General features: G+C 42.4%; 1 protein-coding gene across 2 annotated transcripts in view; it reads left to right on the forward strand.

Annotated features, from left to right (window-relative positions):
* LOC141108568 (SLIT-ROBO Rho GTPase-activating protein 3-like) overlaps positions 1–25,339 on the forward strand; it is a 152,594-nt gene that overhangs the window by 7,307 nt on the left and 119,948 nt on the right. For both annotated transcript variants that reach the window (XM_073600287.1, XM_073600286.1), the window contains exons 2-3: positions 1,462–1,627; positions 7,419–7,481. In XM_073600287.1, coding sequence (XP_073456388.1) covers positions 1,462–1,627; positions 7,419–7,481 — 229 coding nt within the window. The remainder of the gene's footprint in view (positions 1–1,461; positions 1,628–7,418; positions 7,482–25,339) is intronic.

Here is a 25,339-nt window from a genome sequence, read left to right on the forward strand (position 1 = left end):
CGAGTTTCGCCACCTCACGTGGCTTCATCTGGAGGAAGGGTATAGATCATAGGCGTACTGGTGTTTATTTCAGTGATATATATATATATATATTATACCCTGTTTCCCCGAAAATAAGACCTAGCGTGATTGTCGATGATGGCTGCCCTACCCCCCAAATAAACCCTAGTTAAAGTCCTTGTAGGTCTTATTTTCAGGGTAGGGCTTATTTTCAGGGAAACAAGGTAGGGCTTATATTGCAGTCATCACCGACAATCACGCTAGGTCTTATTTTCGGGGAAACAGGGTATAAATAAAATTATTTATGTAAACCCGAACTATAAATGTTATTTATTTGCACCCTTGGGGGTTGATTTACTAAAACTGAAGAGAGCAAAGCACAGCTGCTTTTGCACTCTCCAGTTTCAGTAAATCAGCCCCTTTGTGTCTCTTAAACAGCGGCGGCCTGTCCATACAGGGAGCAGGGGCGCCGCCCCCCTAATCCATGCGCCTGGCCCCTAATTTACATGCAGGGCGCCGGACGCATGGATTCCAATTTTTAAAAAAATGTTTTTATTTATTAGAAACGCATGATTAGAGCCAGAGCCTCTAACTGGCTTCAAAAAAGGGTGCACTGCACCCAGAGCCCACCCAGTTGTGTGACAATAGCAAATTAATATTCGCTATTGTCTTCCTGATTCTCCTCCCAGCCAATCCCAGATCAGGAAGTGGTTCCTGAGACCCAATTGGCTGAGAGGAAAAGCAATCCTATTGGCCGTCGCAGAGGTGGAGGGAGGAGACGCAGGGGAAGCGGCACCGCCGGGAAGCAGAGGGGAGGAGGAGACGCAGGGTGAAGCCACCGTGACCTAGATGGGATATTGCGGGTACCAATTGACCAACCGGGGTGGAGATGCGGGAGAACCGACTGTCCGGCGGGGGGGGGGGTGGATGAATTGCTGCCCCCCCCCCCCAAAAAAATGCCGCCACTACTCATAAATAAATAATTGTAAGTATTTATTCTTCATCTGTTTGATAAATGCAAAAGAGTAATAGATGATTTTGTCGGAAATTCGACTCTGTATTATCTCTGCCTGTATTATTAAGAGACCATTTTGTGTTCTTATCTTGGACTACAAGTCAACAAATCTCTATTTTGTGGATAAGAAAACAGGAATGTCTTGAGCAGTTTACAGTCGCAAAGAAAAATAGGCAGGGCTGACACCACTCAGTCAACAAAAATAAAGTGTGTTGTCAGCTCGCGATAGGAAATTAGGAGTGCAGTGTATTTCCGGCAGACAAAGGCTATTTTTCTGTACTTGCAGGGTCTTTAAAACGATAAAACTTGTGGAAAAGTGCATGTACAGCAGAGATGTATTGCATTTGTGTGTGTTTTTTTTTTTTTTTGCTTTGTACCTTGACATACACTTTCCATGTACACTAACCCTAAGCCTTGTCTCTTCATGCCAACTATTGCCTCTTTAGGAAGGAACAACAACATCTCCTGTCCCCTGTGAATTGCTTGTATATGATTCTAAACCACACGCGCCAGGAGAGTCGAGATTATGCAGCACTCAATGATGTTTACACCACACACCTCATCCCCCGGCTGGCACATATCGGAGAGGACCTAACCCGTCTCACCAAAAAGGTTAGGACTTGTATGGTATCTTCAGGGGGCAATTTCTATTTTCTCTTTTGTATTGGAGGTCTTTTCAGATTCCTGTTGTAGGTTTCCCACTTCTTGTTATCTCATAATTACAAACTATCCCTGTTTTAGAGGTACTGGCTTGACCTTTAGACCTAAGCAGGACTTGAAGGGCCAGTATGAAGAACAATAAATAATCCTTTTTTTTTTTTGTTTCCCATGCCATTATCCATAATGTCGTTCACAATTACACCTTGCCCCAGCTGTGCAGCAAAAGTGTTATTGAGAGGGGCTTGGACAATAACACTGCCAAGGGTCAGGGACAATGCTTGCCTTTTATTCACACGGCTTGAGTTGCAACTTCTGAAGCTCACCCAGCAGTCGTAATAAATTTTCCCAACTCCTATGATTTGCCAGACTCCATGTAAAAATAAATAAACACATGAAAAAAAAAAAATATCATATACGGAATACCATTATTAAATTGCCTACAGATATCGGAATACAATATTTTTTTTTTTATAATAATGGTCCTTTTAAGGTAATTTCCAGGCAAATTGTTGATATTGTTTGTTTGAGGTTGATACAGGTGTTCAGGAGGAGGAAGGCATGTTTACATGGGTTGTATTGGAAGTGGACTTCTCTGTTATAGTTCTTGTCAGCAGGTGCCATTGGGAAGAAGCCCATCCGTTTGTCGGCAGGAGGAAAGATATGCCTTATAGGAGTGTCATTGGGAAGTAGCTTTGCCCGGTGCCCCATTTTTTTTGTTGGCAGGAGGAAGGATGTTTCTTACAAGGGACTTATTGGGAGGAAGCCTTCTCCCTTGCATACTTTGCCAACAGGAGGAAAGATCTCCTTTACAATGGTCTCATTGGGAAGAAGCCTTCCCTCATCTATTCTTTATCCCCTACATGGGTGCTATTGGGAGGAAGCATCCCCCTTTTAGTTGTCAGCAGGAAGAAAAATGTTCCTTACAAAGATCTTATTGGGAAGAATCCACTTCCCTTTAAACTCATTGTTGACAGGAGAAAACATGTCCCTCACATGGATGTATTTTAGAAAAAGTCTCCCCCCTTAAAGCGGAGTTCCACCCAAATTTTGAACAATATTTGTATGCATTCTCTTCCTTGCCTAGATGCTGACATGCCGTTTAAAAAAATTTAAATCGCCGTAATTACCTTTTATTTTTCTATTCTTCTTTGCACTTCCTGGTTCTCCTCCCGTGGGAGTAGGCGTGTTTCTAGCCTCTCCCAGACTCCTGGGAGCTAGTCTCAGGCTTCCCAGGATGCCACTGAGCATGTGCGGGAACGAGCAGTGAATGCTGGGAGCACAGCATTCACCACATCCAGGAAATAAATGCTTGTGGGCTTCAAATGCCCACAATGAAGATGGAAACCCGCCTGCATTCTTTCCAACGAAATCTGACACAGGCGGACATATTACACACAATATGTGAGTATGTAATGCTGAGAAGAAAAGTTTGTGAATGAACTCAAAAAAAAAAAAAGCATAGATAGGTGGACCCCCGCTTTAAATTCTCTGTTGGTATGGAGAAAGATGCCCCTGGAATTATTGGAAAGAAGCTTCCCCCTTATAGTTTAGTGAAAGATGTTCCTTGCATGGTTGTTAATGGGAAGAAGCCTTTTCCGTATAGTTAATGTCAGCAGGAGACAAGGTGCCCATTACATGGGTGTTTTCATGAAGAGGCCTTACCCATTATATTCTTTTTCAGCATGATGAAAGAAGCCCCTTACATGGGAGTTGTTGGGAAGAAGAATGCTCCCTTATATATTCTTTTCTCAGCAGGGGGGAAAGATGTTCCCTTACCTTGGAAGTCAGTGGAAAGAAAAATGCCCCCTTATATTCAAGAAAGAAACATTCTTCCTTACATTGGGGGTCAGCAGAAGGACAGTGCTTTTATATACGTGTTTTGGAAAGAAGAATGCACCATATTATCTTTGTCAGCAAGAGAAAAGAATCCCCCATATACGAGCCTTTTGGAAGAAGACTGCCCCCTTTTATTCTTTGTCAGCAGAAAGAATGGCTTCCTAAAGTGGTGCTCAACAAGAATAAGACTTGGTGTTCAGCAGGCGCAAATGCCCCCTTACAATGATGGTTGGTGGGAAGGATGAAGTCACCACTTGTACTGCTGTTCATAAGGAAGAAGCATGCCCCCTTAGTTTTGTGTTCAGTGAGAAGGATGTATTCCCTCTTATACTGCTGTTCATAAGGAAGAATGCCCCCTTAGTTTGTGGTCAGTGATGAATTCCCCCTTAGGCTCGATTTCACATCTATGCATGTTGCTTTTGATTGTTTCTGCTGTGCTTTCCTTTTAGATTTTACAGCAGTTTTGCCATGATTTGCAATTTGTTCTTTTTTTTTTTTTCTTTTACTGTATAAGAAGCGGGCCAGAAAGCTGTCAGCTGAATGTAAGAAAAAAGGAATTGCCGGCAAAAAGAATTTGTACCTCCTACCCATTTACATGGAGGGGCCGGTATCTGGGGGCCTACTTGTTAAAGGGGGCTTCTGGATTCTGATAAGTCCCCCTCCTGCAGACCTCCACAACCACCGGCCAGGGTTGTGGGGAAGAGGCCCTTGTCCTGGTTCTCCATATCAGGCCGCATGCCCTCAACATGGGTACATTTGGTGTGGAGGGGCAGAGCCCCCTCCACCCCAAAGCACCCCCCCCACGTTGAGGGCATGCAGCCTGATATGGTTCAGGAAGGGGCGCTCGCTCATCCCCCTCCCTTTCCTGACCTGCCGGGCTGCATGCTCAGCTAAGGGTCTTGTATTGGGGGGAGGACCCCATGCCAATTTTTTTTTTTTTTTTTTTTTTTCGTGCATTTTTTTACCCGGCAAATTTATTTTTTTACATTCATGATGACTCAGCGGCCGACTTCCCGGCCCGCTCTTTAGCAACCAGCTATATACAGTGAATGTAAAGCCAAAAAAATAAACACCCATCTCGCAAACCGCAAATCGCAGTAAAATTGCATTAAAAACGCAGTACTTGCGTTTTGAATGTGGGTTGAATGAATTCAATTACATGCAAAATGCTGCATTTTGAGGGGAAAAAAAGTCACCGACCCTTTCTCTAAACAAAAAATGCATTGATTTTAACATGGGTTCCTATGGAACATGTTCACAACTGCAAAAAGCATTCAAAAATGCATTGGTGTGAATCGAGCCTTATACTGCTGGTCGTAAGGAAGAAGAATGCCACCTTAGATTTCTGGTCACTGATAAGGATGTATAGAATAGTGCCCCCTTACATTGGTAGTCAATGGGAAGAAATGTTTTATTTTTTTTTTTTTTATAGTAGGTGAGGTTGAAAAAACACACAAGTCCATCAAGTCCAACCTATGTGTGTGATTATATGTCAGTACTGTGTGATTATATGTCAGTAAAATGCTTTCTTACATAGGTATTCAGTGGGAAGAAAAATGGCTACTTACATTGGTAGTCAGTGGGAAAAGAATGCCCATTTAAATTTGCGTTCAGTGGGGAAAGGAATACTCCCCTATGTTGAGGGTCATCAGGGGAAAAAATGCCCCCTTATATTTGTAGTTTGTGAAAAGAAAAATATGCCCCCAAATTAGCGGTCAGCAAGAGTGAAAATGCCCCCTGGCATGCATAATTAGTGGGCGAAAAAATCCCACCAGTGGATACACCCTTTAAATTCTCATCCAATTGGGCCTGCTGGACCCACTTCCAGACAAAAAGATTACAAAGACCTCACCACTGCCAATACACCTCCCACCGGACATCTCCCTATGACACCTACATAAACCCAGACTCAACTCGGGCACCCCCTTATACTCTCTTAGATCAAGAACAACAAGCTATTTTCATCGGCCACGTTTACACAAAACCCACTGCCCCCCCTATCTCCCCCCACCGGGGGGGGGGGGGAGAGAGAGAGATGGATAACACTCCCCCCAGTCCCCTGTCACTACCTACAAAATTATACTGCATCCCCCACCCCCTTTCCTCCTCTCTCCTATCCCTCCCTCCCTGAACATACCAAGTACCCCTTTTTATCACTGACATGCCTCCTCCTAGACACCTAAGCATCCTCCTAGATACACAGAAGCCCTTGCTCTGAACCCGACCTAGAACACTCCGCTCCATCAGAACCCTCCTCAATACACCCCGACTTGACCAAAACATTCCCACCTCCTCCATAACGCCTATCTTACCCACAAGGTTATAAAACCCACAAGCCCAATCAAAAATCACGAACCCAAGAAGCTTCTAATGCCGTGTACACACGAGCAGAATGTCCGACCAAAAAAGGCAGACGGGAGCTTTTCATCATCTATTCCGATCGTGTGTATGCCTCATCGGACTTTTTACGTAGAAAATTCTGACGGACCTAGAAAGAGAACATGTTCTAAATTTTTCCAAAGGAACCAATTCCTATCAGGAAAACCGATAGTCTGTATGCTGTTCCGACGTACCGAAAACGACGCATGCTCTGACGCAAGTACGAGACGGAAGCTATTGGCTACTGGCTATTGAACTTCCGTTTTCTAGTCCCATCGTACATCGCCGCGTTCTGGACGGTCAGAATTTGGTGTGGCCGTGTGCATGCAAGACAGCTTGAGCGGAATTCCGTTGAAACTCCGTCAGAAAAACCTTTTATGCCCCGTACACACAGTCGGACTTTGTTCTGACATTCCGACAACAAAATCCTAGGATTTTTTCCGACGGATGTTGGCTCAAACTTGTCTTGCATACACACGGTCACACAAAGTTGTCGGAAAATACGATCGTTCTGAACGCGGTGACGTAAAACACGTACGCCGGGACTATAAATGGGACAGTAGCCAATAGCTTTCATCTCTTAATTTATTCTGAGCATGCGTGGCACTTTGTGCGTCAGGTTTGTGTACACACGATCGGAATTTCCGACAACGGATTTTGTTGTGGGAAAATTTTATAGCCTGCTCTCAAACTTTGTGTGTCGGAAATTCCGATGGAAAATGTGTGATGGAGCCCACACACGGTCGGAATTTCCGACAACAAGGTCCTATCACACATTTTCCATCGGAAAATCCTATCGTGTGTACGGGGCATTAGCGTTTATTCCGATGGGAAAACCGGTCGTGTCTACAGGACATTACTCCACAGATGCAGGGTTCTCCCTCTTCAGTTTACCGTTATTTAACATTTTGATGTTCATAAACCCTAAGTTACGATATTCACATACTTTGACCATTGTCATTTGACTTTTATTATGTATTTCTGTGATACTCTACATATGTGTGTTCTCTACTAAAAACTTTATGGGGAAATAAAAAAATCCCACCAGTGTTTTTTGTCTCTTCTGGAGATGCCACTTTCAGTCAGAATAGGGAGTAAAGGAGTATAGGTAACATTTCTTTAATGGGGACATAATATTTCTAACCCTTCTCATCCAAAAGTAGATTTACTTCTGCATTACAAACATAACACTTCATTATAGATTCACTTGGATGTAGTCTTGGTGAGATGTGGCCCATTATGGGAGGAGTTGAGTTTTGGCGGATTCAAGTGGGGAAGTTTGACTATTTCAAGAGGTCATCTTTCCTGTCTCACTTCCTCTGCTTTTTATATACGCACACCCACCCACATTTTCACATAATTCTGTGTTGTCTTTTGTCTTCTAAATATACATAACTGTTCATATTACAAATGTTAATGTCACGTTTGGGTTTGAGGTTGTGTTGCAGATAATTGCTACGTTTTCATCTATTTACTGACAATTCTGCTTAATGTTTAGCCTCTCTGTGTTTACCTTTCTTCTCTGCAGAGTAAAGATATTGGGGCTCAGCAGCAGGAAGATCTGATGAAGCTGATGTCAGAGCTGCAAGGGGTGAGTACTGCACAAACTAACAAATTTCCCAGCACACTTACCAGCCAGCCTGCAAAAAAATAAAATAAAACAATTGACGTTAAAAAAAAAACAAAACAAAAGGGTTTAGTTCCACACATTTGCAAATATATGTGAAAGCCACAGTGCCTCGCCAAGGGGTGAGTACAGGCCTGCAAATATCAACATCTTTTTAGGGTTTATGTTGCTTTTGGGCAGTGCCTCATGGGACTTGCAATGCCTCATGGGACTTAACTGTTTTTCAACAGCTTGAGGATAGCCAGTTTGAGACCCCTGGTCTAGATTGTTTTTCCAGCCTGTCCTCACTCACCTCTCAGGAAATCTTGAATGAGAAACTCCTGGCAACACATTAAATCAATCGTTTAACACCATTGCACAGTTTCCTGGACAGTTTGTGTAGTTTAAGTCAGAGTTAAATTAGAGTATTTCTAGGAAACATGTATTTAGGTTTTTATGCAACGCTACCCTTAAAAGAGAAGTAAAAGTTTTTAGTTTTTTTTTCAGATTCATACTTACGTAGGTGGATGCAGCATTGGTCTGATGCTACATCTGTCCCCCCAGCGCCTCTACACTGAGAACCGAGCCATCGAACATCGCAGATCGCTGGGTTTTCAGAGCTCGAATGAGCAGAGGGCTGTAGACTGTCAGTCACCGCTCTCTGCTCTTCTCCCTCCTCGCTCATTGGAGCGCTGGGCTGTGAAGGGGGTGGGGGTGGCCAGCTCAGGCTCTCTGCTGAAAACAGGTCCCAGAAGTGCAGTCCGTTTTGCATTCCTGTGATCCATAGCAGAAGTACAGCCAAACGACTTCTCCTTTTAAAGTAGTTTTAGATGTTAGCAAGTTTTTGGAAGCTTGCTCTTGCATGTTTTTATTATTGTATTAACGTGTTACTAAACCCAGGATCCTGCATTCACTATATCTGGTCTCCCACAGTACACAGAACATGGACATGCAATTATTTTAGTAAATATAACCTGCTAAATACCTTTTCTCATCAGTAATATATAGAAGTCTTGTGACTTCTATCAGTGCCTGGTTAAAGCTTGTAGGAGGAGTTTTCATACTGTACTAGCTGTCCTATCAGGACGCAGGACCCCTGACCCCTCTGTCTGGACAGTGCTGACTTGCCCTATGCTGATCACATGCAGTCTTCCAAGAGGAAAAACAAAAAATACACAACAAACTGAGCATGTGCAGCCTGACTCCAAAGGCTCTGTCTGATCCGGACATGTTTTGGAGTCGGTGGAAGAAGAGGAGGATCTGTGGATACAAGATCAAACAGCCTATTTACACAATGCAGAGGATTAGCCCCTTAAGGTTCACAGTGAGTTTAACAAGCATGCTTTACTGCATATACAGACTGATTTAGGTTTAGTTTCAAATTTAGCTTTAAATTTAGAAATCTGTAAATGACCCACTCGGAGGAACTCTCAGCCTTATTCAACCCCTTAACAACTCTTGGAATCGTATGTCAGCTTAGGGGCTCATGCATGTGGCCGTACCTGTCTGCATAGCAGAAATGATTGTGTTTTTCCCAGCCAGGAAGCCAACAGGTGCTGTGCAAAACCACCTAAAGAAGTTAATGTGTGTACGCGGCTATATGCATTGTGAGCTGGCCATAGGTAGCAGGTATAATGCTCTCTGGGTTGAGCAACCTTTTTAGGCACCAATATCAGTCCAGTAATGTCTTGGCAAAGAGTGGAGAGTTTATTTGTGCTATTTACAAAGAAAAGTACATAAAACTTTCAACAAAACAAGACCTAGACATGTCTCGGCTCTTACTACAGATACGCAACCCTATCTACCAGGCTGGCCTAGTTTACGGTTTGGCAGCCTCCATATACAAACTGTTGTAGTGTCCACCAGGCCTCAGCTCTAACAGACCAGGCTGCAGATCACTGACTGTGTTCCTCAGGTGAACCTAAATTGTCTGATAGGGAGCAGTGCAAAACCTGTAGTGGATCAGAGGTCTCAAAAGGTATAAGAAAGGAGCCTGGGAGATTTTTAAATCCCAAACGGGACTTTTCCAGGCTCCCTGTGAAACAATCTGCTACATATCTCCCTACTTTGTTTCAGCAAAGTGAACTTGGGATAGGGCGTCTACGTTTCCCATCTTAGTATTTGGCTGGTGGTTTTCCATAAACAATTACTCCCACAGAGCTTAAAACTGCCTGTTCACCTATCAATTTGTCTCTCTATTCATAGCCATCCGTTTCAGGGGAGCATAGTCAGTCACTAGGTCACAATGGAGCCCTAACAAATAATATCTACCTAGTATTTATCTACTGGTCATACAAAGCTGGGTTTACCTGGAGCAGTGGTGTAACTAAAACCTTCAGGGCCCCGATGCAAGAAACCATGAAGGGCCCCCCTGACCCCTGGACAGGGCCATTTCCTCCGTACCCAGTGGCAAGTGGGTGGCTGCATATAGAGGAACCAATTTCTGCATTGCATCCCCCCCCCCCCCGCTTCTCCTCCTCTCCCTCCTGCAGGCATTCAGCGGCTGCAGGAGGAAAATGGAGGGATGGGTTCCTCTATGTCAGTGTTTCTCAAGCCAGGGCACCCTTGAAGTATACTCCTAGGGGAAATGAGGCTGCACTGCGACCACCCTGCATTGCATGCAGTTGCAGCATAAGGATGATGCATTTAAGGGGTTAAAACAGGCGGTCAGGAGGCAACATATTGCCTCTTTACCGGTTGTCAAATGCCTCTGAAAAGCAATCTGAGCATGGATTGCTTTTCAGAGGAACAGCATTTTTTTGCTGATACTATGAACAAGTAAGAAAAAAAATCAGTTCTGATTGTACACTATAGGGGGTCAGGATTAAACATGCATACATAAAATGTGCATACAAACATACATGTAAACACACATACACATACACACACACAAATATATAAATGCACATATAAACACATGCACACACACCTACATACATACATGTACATACACACACATACATGCACACACACATATAAACATATATACCTCTTCCTGCTGGGTACTGCACTGTAGGGGGAGACAAAGAGCACAGCACACACTATGCTTTCACTTTAGGTCATATCAGTGTGACCAGCTCCCTGCAGTGCCGTTCGGCTGAGGATTGGGGAGCTCAGGGTCAGTTGCCCTTGTCGCTCCTCCTATCGAGGCATACAGGGGCCCCCTGCTGCATGGGGCCCAGTCGCCATGGCAATCTCAGTGCCCCTATACTTCCGCCACTGACCTGGAGCATCATCAGTGGCAGTATGGGAGCTGGGCGTGTGTTGTTGGGATCAATCCACTGTACTCTACCTATACAGATACACTAGATGATGTCCTCAAGGGAGCCGGCCCCCTTGAGAATGTCTCCTATGATGAAAAATGCGTCAGTAAGAGTCTGTGCTGATGCCATAACATTGCTGCACACAAAACAGCAGCTGAGTTACTTGCTGTGTCTTTTGTATACTTGTAAATGTTAGTAAGTTTCTTTGATTCAATAAAACAGCTTAAGCTGTTAGGGTGATAACCTTCAGATTAAGCACTTTGTGCGAAATGCGTCACCAAACTGGTGTGAAGTTCTGTCTAGTATGTGTTAGTTCTTGTGCTTCTGCACACTTCACTGTTTCAGCACTTGTCCTTGTCAAAGTACATCTGACATAAGAGAGAAAGGTAGGCTGCCGCTGTTGACATTTTGTTTTCTGAGTGACTGACTTGGATCAAGTGTAGAGATAAAGAAGTCTTACTTTAAGTGCCGGTTCACACTGCTGCGCTGCGAATTTGTTCCGTTTTTTTGTCCTGTGTGAGGTGCGATTTTACCGCGAATTTACCGCGAATTTACCGCAATTTTAACGCGATTTTACCGCGAATTTCAGGAGTTGGTCATAGCTGCGATTGATGTTCCAGCCAATGGAATCATAATGGAAAAAGAAAAAAGGTGTTAACTTCCTGTGTATTTCCTGGTTTTTGTGGAGAGTAGTGTGGTGGAATTCGCACATATCTGAACTAACAATGCGATTCCAGAACGATTTACATTGATGTCTATGGAGGCTAAATTCGCAACGCAGTAAACTCACACAAGACCCTTTTTTTTATCGCATCGCATTCGTAGGGGAATCGCAACACATATATGTGAATGACGGTCATTGAAAACAATGACTTTATGGATGACATGTGAATTTAGAATGTTCTTGACGCATCAAATTCGTCATGAACTCGCATCAGTGTGAACCGGCACTAAATGGTTGTTCTAGGTCTGTGCATCCACACTATGTCACTGTCCTCATTGTGCTGTGTGCCCTTCTTTGGTAAACCTATTTTTGACCTTCCTTGTTATTTACTATCTCTGTTATTCTTACAGGAGTCATGCACATTGTTTTTTTGTTCACCCTGCAGGCTGTACAGCGTGGAATGCATGAATCTCCAGCTGTGGCAGATGTTTTCCAACAGCTAGCACCAGTAGCTGTCAGAATACCTGAACAGTGTCAATTTTCGGCATACTATGATATACAGTATCTCACAAAAGTAAGTACACCCCTCACAATTTTGTAAATATTTTATTATATCTTTTCATGTGACAAAACTGAAGAAATTACCCTTTGCTACAATGTAAAGTAGTGAGTGTACAACTTGTATAACAGTGTAAATTTGCTGTCCCCTCAAAATAACTCAACACACAGCCATTAATGTCTAAACCGCTGGCAACAAAAGTGAGTACACCCCCAAGTGAAAAAGTCCAAATTGGGCCCAATTAGCCATTTTCCCTCCCCGGTGTCATGTGACTCGTTAGTGTTACAAGGTCTCAGGTGTGAATGGGGAGCAGGTGTGTTAAATTTGGTGTTATCGCTCTTACTCTTATACTGGTCACTGAAAGTTCAACATGGCAACTCATGGCAAAGAACTCTCTGAGGATCTGAAAAAAAGAATTGTTGCTCTACATAAAGATGGCCTAGGCTATAAGAAGATTGCCAAGACCCTGAAACTGAGCTGCAGCACGGTGGCCAAGACCATACAGCGGTTTAACAGGACAGGTTCCACTCAGAACAGGCCTTGCCATGGTCCACCAAAGAAGTTGAGTGCATGTGCTCAGCGTCATATCCAGAGGTTGACTTTGGGTGTTGCCAGCATTGCTGAAGAGGTTGAAGGGGTGGGGGGGTCAGCCTGTCAGTGCTCAGACCATACGCCGCATACTGCATCAAATTGGTCTGCATGGCTGTTGTCCCAGAAGAAAGCCTCTTCTAAAGATGATGCACAAGAAAGCCCGCAAACAGTTTGATGAAGACAAGAAGACTAAGGACATTGATTACTGGAATCATGTCCTGTGGTCTGGTGAGACCAAGATAAACTTATTTGGTTCAGATGGTGTCAACCATGTGTGGTGGCAACCAGGTGAGGAGTACAAAGACAAGTGTGTCTTGCCTACAGTCAAGCATTGTGGTGGGAGTGTCATGGTCTGGGGCTACATGAGTGCATCATTGAGGGAACCATGAATGCCAACATGTACTGTGACATACTGAAGCAGAGCATGATGCTCTCCCTTCGGAGAAAGGGCCGCAGGGCAGTATTCCAACATAACGACCCCAAACACACCTCCAAGACAACTACTGCCTTGCTAAAGAAGCTGAGGGTAAAGGTGATGGACTGGCCAAGCATGTCTCCAGACCTAAACCCTATTGAGCATCTGTGGGGCATCCTCAAACAGAAGGTGGAGGAGCGCAAGGTCTCTATCATCCACCAGCTCATGGAGGAGTGGAAGAGGACTCTAGTGGCAACTTGTGAACTCCATGCCCAAGAGGGTTAAGGCAGTGCTGAAAAATTAATGGTGGCCACACAAAATATTGACACTTTGGGTCCAATTTGGACATTTTCACTTAGGGATGTACTCACTTTTGTTGCCAGCAGTTTAGACATTAATGGCTGTGTGTTGCGTTATTTTGAGGGGACAGCAAATTTACACTGTTATTCAAGCTGTACACTTACTACTTTACATTGTAGCAAAGTGTCATTTCTTCAGTGTTGTCACATAAAAAGATATAATCAAATATTTACAAAAATGTGAGAGGTGTGCTCACTTTTGTGAGATACTATGTATATATAGTGCTACTCCTGTAGGAGCCGTTGAAATTTAGCCAGTCCTTCCCCAGAATAAGTGTGGAGGCAGCCAGGCACACAGCACCAGTCCATCCATTCTGGCTCAATAATCGGTCTGGAGGGATGACTTTTTAGGGTTTTTTATTGTTAAAGAACCTGGATGGGGTGTAGGGTAATATGGTATACTCCAGATTTACTGAATATTTACAGGAGGACACTTCACCTTTGTTGAATCTCCTTGAATAGTCTCTATTTAGAAAACAAGTACTGGGGCAGAACTAAATCCCTTTTAGAAGCTATCCCAGTCAAGAATACTAATGGCTTCTCTACCCAAAAGATTCAGCGCAGCGTCACAAGAACACTGAAACCTGGTCAGTACTCACAATGCCTCAGTATCACCAGATGCCTCTTTCCAGTATCAACTGGACACTCTTTAGTGTGGGAGAGATGAATGCTCACAATGCCACAGGACAGCCAGTCTCCTAACTTCCACTTGGGAAGTCTTCAGTGAGCCCTCCAGACCAGGCCCCCAGATGAGGAGTCCCTTGACTAGCTTCAAAAGTACATTATTACAAGTAGGCTCCCCAGCTATGCCCCACCTTGATGATCAATAGCTGGAATCAGGATAGCTGCTGAATGTGGGGGTAGCCACCCCCCCACCCAGACTGGTAAATTCCCGCCAACAGGGAGAAGACTTGCAGTTCTAAATCAGACTATTTTTATGCCTCTCCAGCCACCTTCTGGGCACAATAAATATTCAGGCTGACTATTTGCCCTGTTCCACCCTCAATATTCCAGAAGCCTCTGGAAGGCAGAGGATAGCAATTAAACCTGCAGCCTGTGAGATCCAGAACATCCAAAAGTAATCAACAACTGCTCTACTGTGTAAAGAGGAGCAAAAAAAAATAAATTTGTCTAACAACCTAGCAGCCTAACTAGGAGGGTGCTACAGTATATGGTCAGCTTATCTCTTAACCACTTGTCGACCACCTTCCACACATATACTGCGGCAAGGCGGCTCAGCTGCGCAAACAGACATACCTGTATTTCAGGCTGTGCATGTGGCACTGCGAGTGTGCCACCGCTGTGCACTGCGGGAGCTCGCCCGCGGGTCCAGGGGACTCGATGTCTGCCGGCCACCCATGATCGCGGGAAAGAGAGGCAGAACAGGGATCTGCCTATGTAAGCAAAACAGATCCCCGTTCTGACAGGAGAGTATAGTGAGATTGGCTGTTCCTAATGAACAGCAATCTCTCTGTACTCCCAGTCAGTCCCCTCGTCCCACAGTTAGAAACACCTCCCTTTGACGCACTTAACCCCTTGATCGCCCCCTGGATATTTTTTAGCTCTGATCACTGTAATAATGTCATTGGTCAAAAAAAAGTGTTAAAAGTGTCAGATCTGTCTGCCGCAATGTCGTAGTCCTGCTGATTACCGTCATTACTGATAATAAAAAAAAAATAATAAAAATGTCGTCAATCTATCCCCTATTTTGTGACTATAACTTTTGCACAAAGCAATCAATATATGCTTATTGCGATATGTATTCTACATTTTTTGGTAAAAAAAAATATATATATATATTGGTCTAAACTAAGAAATTTTGTGTTTTTTTTTTTTTTTTTTTTTTTACATTTTCTTTTTTATTGGATATGTAGTATAGCAAAAAGTAAAAAATATTGTTTTTTTTTTTTCAAAATTGTAGGTCTTTTTTTGTTTATAGTGCAAAAAATAAAAACCGCAGAGGTGATCAAATACCACCAAAAGAAAGCTCTATTTATGGGAAAGAAAGGACATCAATTTTGTTGGGTACAGCTTTGCATGACCACGCAGTTGTCAGTTAAAGTAACACCGTGCCGCTTCGCAAAAAATGGCCTGGGGGGTAAATCCTTCCGGGGCTGAAGTGGTTAAGCTGTGTATACACTAGCAGAATTTTTCCCGAAAATTTGTATGAACATTTTTGGGAAAATTTGTACAAAAATTCTCAGTACATTCGAATGTCATTCAAAAGTAGTTCAAGATTCAGTTGGCTTCTAACATTTGATTTTGGAATGAATGGACTTTCCTGAACAAAAATCACGTACACTGTTAGAAATTTCAAGAAAAATTCCATCCTACTCCCTCAAATTTTCCTGTCATTGCAGTCAAAAAGAAGATTGATTTGACCCCAGTAATGATTAGAAAAAATGAATAAACTTTTTTAAAACAAAAATGAAATCCAATAAAAATTCTACTAGTGTATACCCAGCTATACAGCTTAAGTTATTGACCTCCAGCTACCTTTGTCCACTTGCCCTGTGGGTCGAATTCCTTTAGTCTGGATCACTGTATTTAAAGGTCTCCTGTTGCCCGGTCAGGGTTTTGTGCCTCGCAACAGCAATCCTATGTGCTTCCTGCCCAGCTCTTGTTAGTATCCTTTTGTCCCCTTTATAATTATTCGTGCTTAGTGTGTTCCCTTTTGCATTCCTTAATTGCTGTTCCTTGTGTTTCATCTTGCTTTCCTTTTTGTCTGCTAGTATAGACTGCCTGGTCTCTGTGGGGTGTTGTCTTGTATGCTGTATCTTGTTGTCCACGATTGTGCCCTCTTTGTCCGTCTATGGTTGCCAGTTAGGACCACACACTGGGTGTAGCCTACATTGCTGTTGGGAACACCAGGCATTTCCAGTCCCTGCACCATGATTAGAGTCATCCACCGCCAGTTGGCAACACTAAGCATTCTTACTCATCTGTACTTCAGTCTTTGAGGTTTTCACACTGACCTGCTGGTATCTGGCCCAGACCCTGGTTTTACATGTTTATTATCTCCGACACACTAGTCGCAGCCTTAGGGCCTAACATCTGTTTGTGATCAGTGGAGTCCCGCCGATCGTCATATTTGAGCGGTAGGGGTCTGCCTTTAGTATATTCTCAGCGTTGGCTGCAGCCTCAGCATTCCTTTACATTTGTTTGCACTAAAAAAGGAAAATCAAGTTTTAGGGGATGCCTATTTTTCAACCTCAAGCTCTGGGCAGACTTTTGGAAAAAAAGAGAGAAAATATAGTGAGAAGGGAAATTGCATAGTAAGTCTTGATTGATTGCAGAGAAAAGAAAAAGGGAATTTTTAACAATTGTTCGATCAAGAGCTGATTTATGTCTACATCCCTAATCAAGCTGCAAAAGAGTACCAAAAGTACAAGTTTTTCCCATGGGACTTTTTAAAGTGAAAAAAATAAAGTAAAAAAAATATACATATTTTATTTATATAAAATGATCTTTAAAAACATTTGACATAAAATATTTATGTTCTCGCAGCATGGTACAACAGACAGTTGACTTTAACTGTTTACCCAGATACCCTCTGGGGGTTGATAAATACACAGTACAAGTCAATCATTCAAGATTTTTCAACACAAAGATCCCCTGTCAGGTGAAGTTGATGCATTTCAATTCAATCTTTATGAATCTTCTTCAAGAGGAAGGGTATTGAAATCTTTAAAAAAACATACAACATATCAACAATATAATCCAGTGCAAGTTCTTATACATGTCCATAGTCATTTTAAAGTACACACCTACATAGCATGTGTGTCACAAATGCATATAAGCCAGAATGATTAAAAGCAGTGCCAACTCCTCGAACCTTCAGATCTCCCAGAGGAACCCACAAGAAAGATGAGTTCACAAGGGACCACATACATCTCTACAGCAGGTCCAAAGGACAACCACCTAGGTGGAAACCTAATATATACAGTATAAGAGAAGTCTTATAGGGGGAGAAAAATGGACAATATAAGCCCTGCTTCATAAGAAGTAATAAATATACAAAAAAGAGGTATCTAGTACCAATATAAGTATAGGAGAGCGGTATCAAGTATCTCAGATTGCGTTATGATGTTTTAAGTAGAAAGCCTGAGTGTACAAAAATACTTTTTGAAGAAAAGGAAGGAAATGACCAACAAGTCATACACATGCATGCTATGTAACTGTGCAGTTTAAGATGACCATGCACATGTGTAAGAAGTTGCATTGGAATATATTTTTGATTTATTATTATTATACAGGATTTATATAGCGCCAACAGTTTACGTAGCGCTTTACAACTTGAGGGTAGACAGTACAAATACAATACACTTTGATACAGTAGGAATCAGAAGGCCCTGCTCCTTAGAGCTTACAATCTAAGAGGGAAGGTCAAGAGATACAAGAGGTAATAACTGTGGGTGATGTGCTGATTGAGATAATAAATGTACAGTTGTTAGGTGGGGGCCAGATAGGCTTCTCTGAAGAGATAAGTTTTCAGGGATCGTCTGAAAGTGGATAAAGTAGGAGAAAATCGGACGGATTGGGGTAGAGCATTCCAGAGGATGGGGGAGGCTCTGGAGAAGTCCTGAAGGCGAGCAATTCTGCGTGTAGTGAGGGGGGCAAGCTTGTCTAGGGAGGAAGACAGTGAGCTGTTGTAGATGAAAGTAGCTAGGTTGGGGCAGGACAGAGGTGAGATTTTGTCATAGAGGTGATCAGTAGCAGAGTAGAGAAGAGAAGGGTTGAGGTGGCGAAGGTTTCTACGTGTAACTGTTAGGCGGTTGGAGGGAGAAGAGGTGGAAGACAGGGAGAGAGCAAAACTAATAAGGTGGTGATCAGAGAGTGGGAGTGGATTGTTGGAAAGGTTGCATGGAGTGCACAGATAGGAGAAGACAAGGTCAAGGGTGTTGCCGTTGGAGTGGGTAGGAGCCTGTATCCATTGCTTCAGGTCAAGCGATGAGGTTAGACTGAGAAGTTTAGAAGTAATAGTAGTGTTAGTGTTAACAGGGATGTTGAAGTCCCCAAGAATAATTGTGGGGATTTCAGAAGAGAGAAAGTAGGGTAGCCAGGCAGAGAAGTCATCAAGAAAGGCTGATACTGGTCCAGGGGGCCGGTAGATGACAGCAATTCTTAGAGAAATGGGAGAGAATAGACCAATGCAATGTGCCTCAAAAGAGAAGAGTGTCAGAGAGGGAGGTGGGTGAAGAATCTGATAGGTGCTGCATGGGGCTAGAAGGATTCCCACTCCACCTCCCTTCCATCCACTTGGTCTGGGGGAGTGAGTCCAGAGAAGGCCCCCATGGGAGAGGGAAGCAGGAGAAATAGTATCTGATTCATGAAGCCAGGTTTCAGTAATGGCAAGTAGGTTAAAGCAATTTGTGATAAAGAGGTCGTGAAGGGCGGTGAGTTTGTTGCAGACAGAACGTGCATTCCACAGGGCACAGGAAAAGGGGGGGCTGGTTTTGGAAAGAGGAATAGAGACCAAGTTCTGTGGGTTGCGGCTCCTGCCAGAGGGTGTAGCGGGGTGGGAGTCTTGGGCAAAGACAGATGATGGTGGCCCAGGGTTTGGGGATATGTCACCAGAGATTAGGAGAAGCAGGAGGGTGAGGGAGGTAATGTGGGAATGTGATTTATGTGAAGGGGCATGTTTCAGAGTACTGGAGGTTTTATCAGTATATGGATGTAGAATGAGCAAGAGTTGGTAGGAGCAGTAGTAGAGAGTGGACAGAAGGCAGGGTGATATGTATAAGCAGGCGGGTGGAGAAGGGGGGTGAAGGTAAGAGAGTTTGAGGAGAGAGGACAGGAGTGTCAGAAGCAGTGGTAGAGAGTGCATGTTACAGAGCGGAAGGAGAGCTTATTAGAGAGACAGGGTCACCTGCAGTCTGTTAGGTGCTTTCCAGTGCAGATTGCTATATTTGTTTGCTTCGTGCAATCGCTGAAGTGCAGAGATTGAAGTGCATATCACTTGTAGAAAGAATCACTTAGAGATAGAAGCCTTAAGGATAGAAGCCATTGCAATGTGCTCCCCCAGCAATGTGCTGACCCCTTAAGGATGCTCAAATGTCTTATGTCTTTTATAGAATTCAATACCCTTCCCCTTAAAGATTTATAAAGAGTGAATTGAAATGTGGCTTATTCCCTTGGCAGGGGATATTTCTGTTGAAAAATCTTGAATAATTGACATGTGCATGTAAAACGTCTGATTACATTTGGGGGGACCCACAATGATATTGATGATTACATTATGTTAGTTTTGGGGCTTCATTGAGTAATTTCAAAATGAGAACAGGCTGGTTAACGTACCCTGAAACCATACTAGGAGATATAGCATTATGTAATTCCCCAGTTTTATTATTAAAAAACAGTTCATATGACAGTTCCACAATAAATTCTCTTAAGACACTATGTAAAAAAAAAAAAAAGCTTATTAAAGGAAAAAAAAACAGGCTTAATCAGAGGACAGGAGGAGTGGTGGAGTGGAGGTATGTTGTATTTGAGGGTGAAGATCCACTTGACTTTGAATTTGTGTAGGATACTGACATTGTCTATCCCATATGAGGACCTCGTTACATGACGTCCTAGTATCTCTACATTGTTGACCAGTGACTCTGTCTTTGTTGGACTGTGTCTTAGCCTCCCTCATTTGTTTGTTCCTATTTAAAGCAAACCTGTCAAGTTGAAAGTCAAATTATAATGATTTCCCACATGTAGTCCTAGTATCTTTATAGTGTTCACTGGTGACTCTTTGGCTTTGTTGGGCTGTGTCTTAGAATGTGCTGTCAATTGATCATTTCTGATTACAGTAAACTTGTCTTGTTGGCATTTAAAACAAAAAAAATATCCCACACAAAGTCTTAGTACCTCTATGTTTTTGACCACTGACTTTTTGCCTGTCTTGGACTGTGTCTTAGCCTATGGCTTCAATTGATCATTCCTTTTTAAAGCAAACTTGTCATTTTGGCATTCAAACCAAAATAATATCCCACAGCATGGTAGACTATAACTTACATAATAGTTTAGCTATGGGCAAAATGGAGACAGTGATAGTCTTTGGTCAGTATACAAACAACTTTTATCTGTTTTTTCAAATTACCACCAGCAATATCATTTTTTTTTTTTTTTTTTTAACTTATATAGCCACATCAATTGACACATATATTTTGCACCTTCACATCAATCCCTGCCCTCAAATCCCTAACTCGCATTCATACATACACATACTAGGGCCAATATAGACAGGAGCCAATTAATCTACCAGCATGTATTTGGAGTGTGGGAGGAAACCCACACAGGCATGGGTAGAACATGCAAACTCCGTGCAGGTAGTGCTGCTAGACGGAAGTGCTAACCACTTAGCCACTGTGGTTCCCTGTTGATTTTGCCAGTAGAACCATTGGAAGGTCCACTTCCTATAAAAGGCTCTCACCCTTCCAGCTTGGTTGTGCTAGGACTACCTAGGTATGCATGGACTAAGGGTTGGGTGACAATTTACTGCTGAAGTTCTGTTTCTAGGCTACCTATCTAAAGCTTGGAGCCACCAGAAATGTACGTATTGCTGCTCCACTCCACCTACAGCAAGGACAGAAAGGGGTGATAGGACTTGAAGTTCGGTCCCCTCCTGGATTATTACCAGAAGTGACATTCTGGTGCAGGTTTTCCCACTTACAGCTGCAAACAAAAAAACTCAGAGGAGAAAAAGCACTTAAAAATGCATATTAGCACGAGAAAGCAAGCTCTGCTCATTATAGTGGATTCTACATGAGAAAGCAATTTTATTACCTCAGGGCCTCCACCTTCTTTATAAATTGCAGTTTGATGTATGTATAGAACCTAGGGAATGCCAAGTCCCCTAAATCTCACAACATGACACTCCAGTACAATGTAGGAGTGTTTTCTGATGAGATGTGAGATCCTCATCCCCAAGATTTAGGTATACATAAGGGGTGTCTAATGTAATAAGTGTATCTTGCTTTCAAATGTAAGATCTGATTAAGACATTCCTGCCTGCCATGCAAAACCATTATGGCAGAACAAATTACTGCTGGGTGTAGAGTTTATGTATAGACTCTCCCATATAATGTGCAAAAATAATAGGTAGTAACCATCATAAAAAAAAAAAGTTTCAACCATAGGAAGTATATGCAACAAATCCAGGTAAGGTCTGCTGGTATTGGATAATGATGGTGAGCACTAAACTTGTAGCTTCAAGTAATCAACTGAGAGAAGTCACCAACACTGGAAGCAAAAAGGTTAGGTCCAGAGTGAAAAAAGGGGAAGCCTACATTCAGGCCGATCTGATTGAGTTAAATGGGGTTTGACATAGGAGGAGTCTTTTTGTGGATCAGAAGTAAACAGGATTCTAGTGATACTCACGGGATAGGTAGATAGGGCAGGAGCAGGTGGGGCTTCAGGAGTTGGAAATGTAGGAAAGTCTTGGAAAGTCTTCATTTGGAGGAGAGCTTGGTCGGGACAACTTTCCACCCTCTCTCCCTTATTGCTTATGGTTTTTAGATATTTTGGAGTGGTAATTGTGGTTATGTTATGGCAGCTGACGGGGTGCTTGGTCTTTGAATGTGTTATTATTATGGCCAAAATGTATATTTGTAGGGTTCTGTATTGGCTACAGCTCCCATTATTCTGTTAATAGTATCTGTGATTATTGGTTTGTCAAAGAGTCAGTGTTTCTGCAGCTGGAGGCCTAAATTTTGTTTTTATGCAGGTACTTGAAGTAGATGCCTACAAGGACCTTGGGGCCCCTTAAATACTGTACTGAATGTTAATATGTTGATATAGTATATTAAAATGTTATTTATATTTTGTTAATACAAGGCTGCTATGGCCATTAAACTCCAACCTGTATCATGTGTGGTAACGTAGCTAATAGTAAATGGCGGTGTGATGGTCAGTCAGTGTTTGTTTTATTCTTGACTAGGGTATTAAACATCAAGTGCATTAATCTTCTGCAAAACCTTTAATAGGGATAGCTTGTACCAAGCAGGTACCAATCAACCATACCTGGCTGATCCCTGTGGAAGTGGGGAATTGCTGTAGTAGCCATCCCTACTTTAGTGATCCTCAATGTCTTCCAGAGACCATGTTAAACAGCTGCCTTGCTGCATAACGACCACAGGGGGTTGCCCACTCTGCATGGATACCATTCAAAGAATGCCCTGTATTTTTTCTCAATGAATACAAAGTATTCTCTGATTAGGTGGAGAGGTGAGGTAAGGTAAGGTAAGGTGGAGATCGTGACCTTACTGCCCAGCCTTTCCACCTCATCCAATCAAAATGCTTTGCATTCATTGAGAAAATGAAACATAATCTGTGAAAAGCGCCCATGCCAAGCTAGTAACCCCCTGTGGTCACTATGTAGCAGGGCAGCTGCTCGACACAGCCCTCGGAAGACAGGGAGGGTGACTGTAGTAACAGCAACTACTACAGTGATTCTCCAATGTCACAGGGTTACGTCAAGTATGGATTGACCAATGTAAGTATGGGGGAAGGAATCTATGCCCGGAATTCAGATTTAATTCATATACAATAAATAGAATGTTAGAATAGTTGTTATAGTTTCATGATATGTAGTATAGTTTCATAATGTATCAATTTTGTTTTTCATTTTGCATGCTTGGAATGTGCAGTCAACACTGTGGTTTAAACGAAACTGGAACTATTCCAAAGCATAAGTTGCTGGACTTCGTTCTACTGTGCTGCACCCACTTCTTCCCTGTTCATTTCTTTATGACTCTTACTTCTCAGTTTTTCAGTAACTGAAAAGAAAATGTGTTTCTTATATCAGTAATCAAAGAAAACTTAGACTCAAAACTTATGCCGTATTGCTACCTTTGTCTTCTTTCATGTTCCGTTGTGGTCAGAAAAATTCTCACAAATTAGTTCATGTTTAAAATATCTAGTTTTGTGCGTTTGTGTGTGTGTATATGTATGTATGTATGTATGTATGTGTGTATATGTGTATATATATATATATATATATATATATATATATATATATATATATATATATATATATGTGTATGTGTGTGTGTGTGTGTGTGTATGTATGTATGTATATATATATATATATATATATATATAATAAATATATATGTGTGTATGTATGTATGTATGTATGTATGTGTGTATATATATATATATATATATATATATATATATATATATATATATATGTGTGTATATATATTATATGTGTGTACAGTATTTGTATTATATACAGATATATAACACTGTACTACAAGCTGTACACTCACTTCTTTACATTGTAGCAAAGTGTAATTTCTTCGGTGTTGTCACATGAAAAGATATAATAAAATATTAACCAAAATGTTAGGGGTGTACTCACTTTTTTGTGAGATGCTGTATTTTGAGGGAAAAAAGTATTTGACCCCCCTGCTGATTTTTGTACGCTTGCCCACTGACAAATAAATTATCAGTCTATCATTTTAATGGTCGGTTTATTTTAACAGTGAGAGACTGAATAACAACAATAAAAAAAATCCAGAAAAACGTATTTCAAAAAAGTAATAAATTGATTTGCATTTTACTGAGTGAAATAAGTATTTGGCCCCTTCACAAAACATGACTTAGTACTTGGTGGCAAAACCCTTGTTGGGAATCAGAGGTCAGACGTTTCTTGTAGTTGGCCCCCGGGTTTGCACACATATCTTAGGAGGGATTTTGTCCCACTCCTCTTTGCAGATCCTGTCCAAGTCATTAGGGTTTTCGAGGCTGACTTTTGGTAACTTGAACCTTCAGCTCCCTCCATGTATTTTCTATGCGATTAAGGCTTGGAGATGGGCTATGCCACTCCAGAACCTTAATTGAGCCACTCCTTTGTTGCCTCGGCCTTGTGTTTTGGTTCATTGCCCTGCTGGAATACCCATCCACGACCCATTTTTAATGCCCTGGCTGAGGGAAGGAGGTTCTCACCCAAGATTTGATGGTACATGGCCCCGTCCGTCGTCTCTTTCATACAGTGAAGTTGTCCTGTCCCCTTAGCAGAAAAACAACCCCAAAGCATAATGTTTCCACCTCCATGTTTAACGGTGGGGATGGTGTTCTTGGGGTCATAGGCAGCATTCCTCCTCCTCCAAACACGGCGCATTGAGTTGATGCCAAAAAGCTTGATTTTGATCTCATCTGACCACAACACTTTAACCCAGTTCTCCTCTGAATCATTCAGATGTTCATTAGCAAACTTCAGCCGGGCCTGTACATGTGCTTTCTTGAGCAGGGACCTTGGCGCTGCAGGATTTGTCCTTCTCATCTAGTGTGTTACCAACTGTTTTCTTGGTGACTACGGTCCCAGCTGCCTTGAGACCATTGACAAGATTGTCCTGTGTAGTTCTGGGCTGATTCCTCACCATTCTCATGATCACTGAAACTCCACAAGGTGAGATCTTGCATGGAGCCCCAGACTGAGGGAGATTGACAGTTATTTTGTGTTTCTTCCATATGCGAAGAATCGCACCAACTGTTGTCATCCTCTCACCAAGCTGCTTGGCGATGGTCTTGTATCCTATTCCAGCCTTGTGTAGGTCTACAATATGGTCCCTGACATCCTTGGACAGCTCTTTGGTCTTAGCCATGGTGGAGAGATTGGAATCTGATTGATTGCTTCTGTGGACAGGTGTCTTTTATACAGGTAACAAGATGAAATTAAGAGCACTCCCTTCAAGAGAGTGCTCCTAATCTCAGCTCGTTACCTGTATAGTAGACACCTGGGAGCCAGAAATATTGCTGATAGGGGATCAAATACTTATTTCACTCATTAAAATGCAAATAAATGTATAGCTCTTTTGAAATGCGTTTTTCTGGATATTTTTGTTGTTATTCTATCTCTCACTGTTAAAATAAACCTACCTTTAAAATGAAAGACTGATCATTTCTTTGTCAGTGGACAAACGTACAAAATCGGCAGGGGAGCAAATAATTTTTCACTCACTGTATATACAGTATCTCACAAAAGTGAGTACACCCC

This window comes from Aquarana catesbeiana, linkage group LG09 (assembly GCF_042186555.1).
Source record: "Aquarana catesbeiana isolate 2022-GZ linkage group LG09, ASM4218655v1, whole genome shotgun sequence".
Classification (NCBI taxonomy): domain Eukaryota; kingdom Metazoa; phylum Chordata; class Amphibia; order Anura; family Ranidae; genus Aquarana; species Aquarana catesbeiana.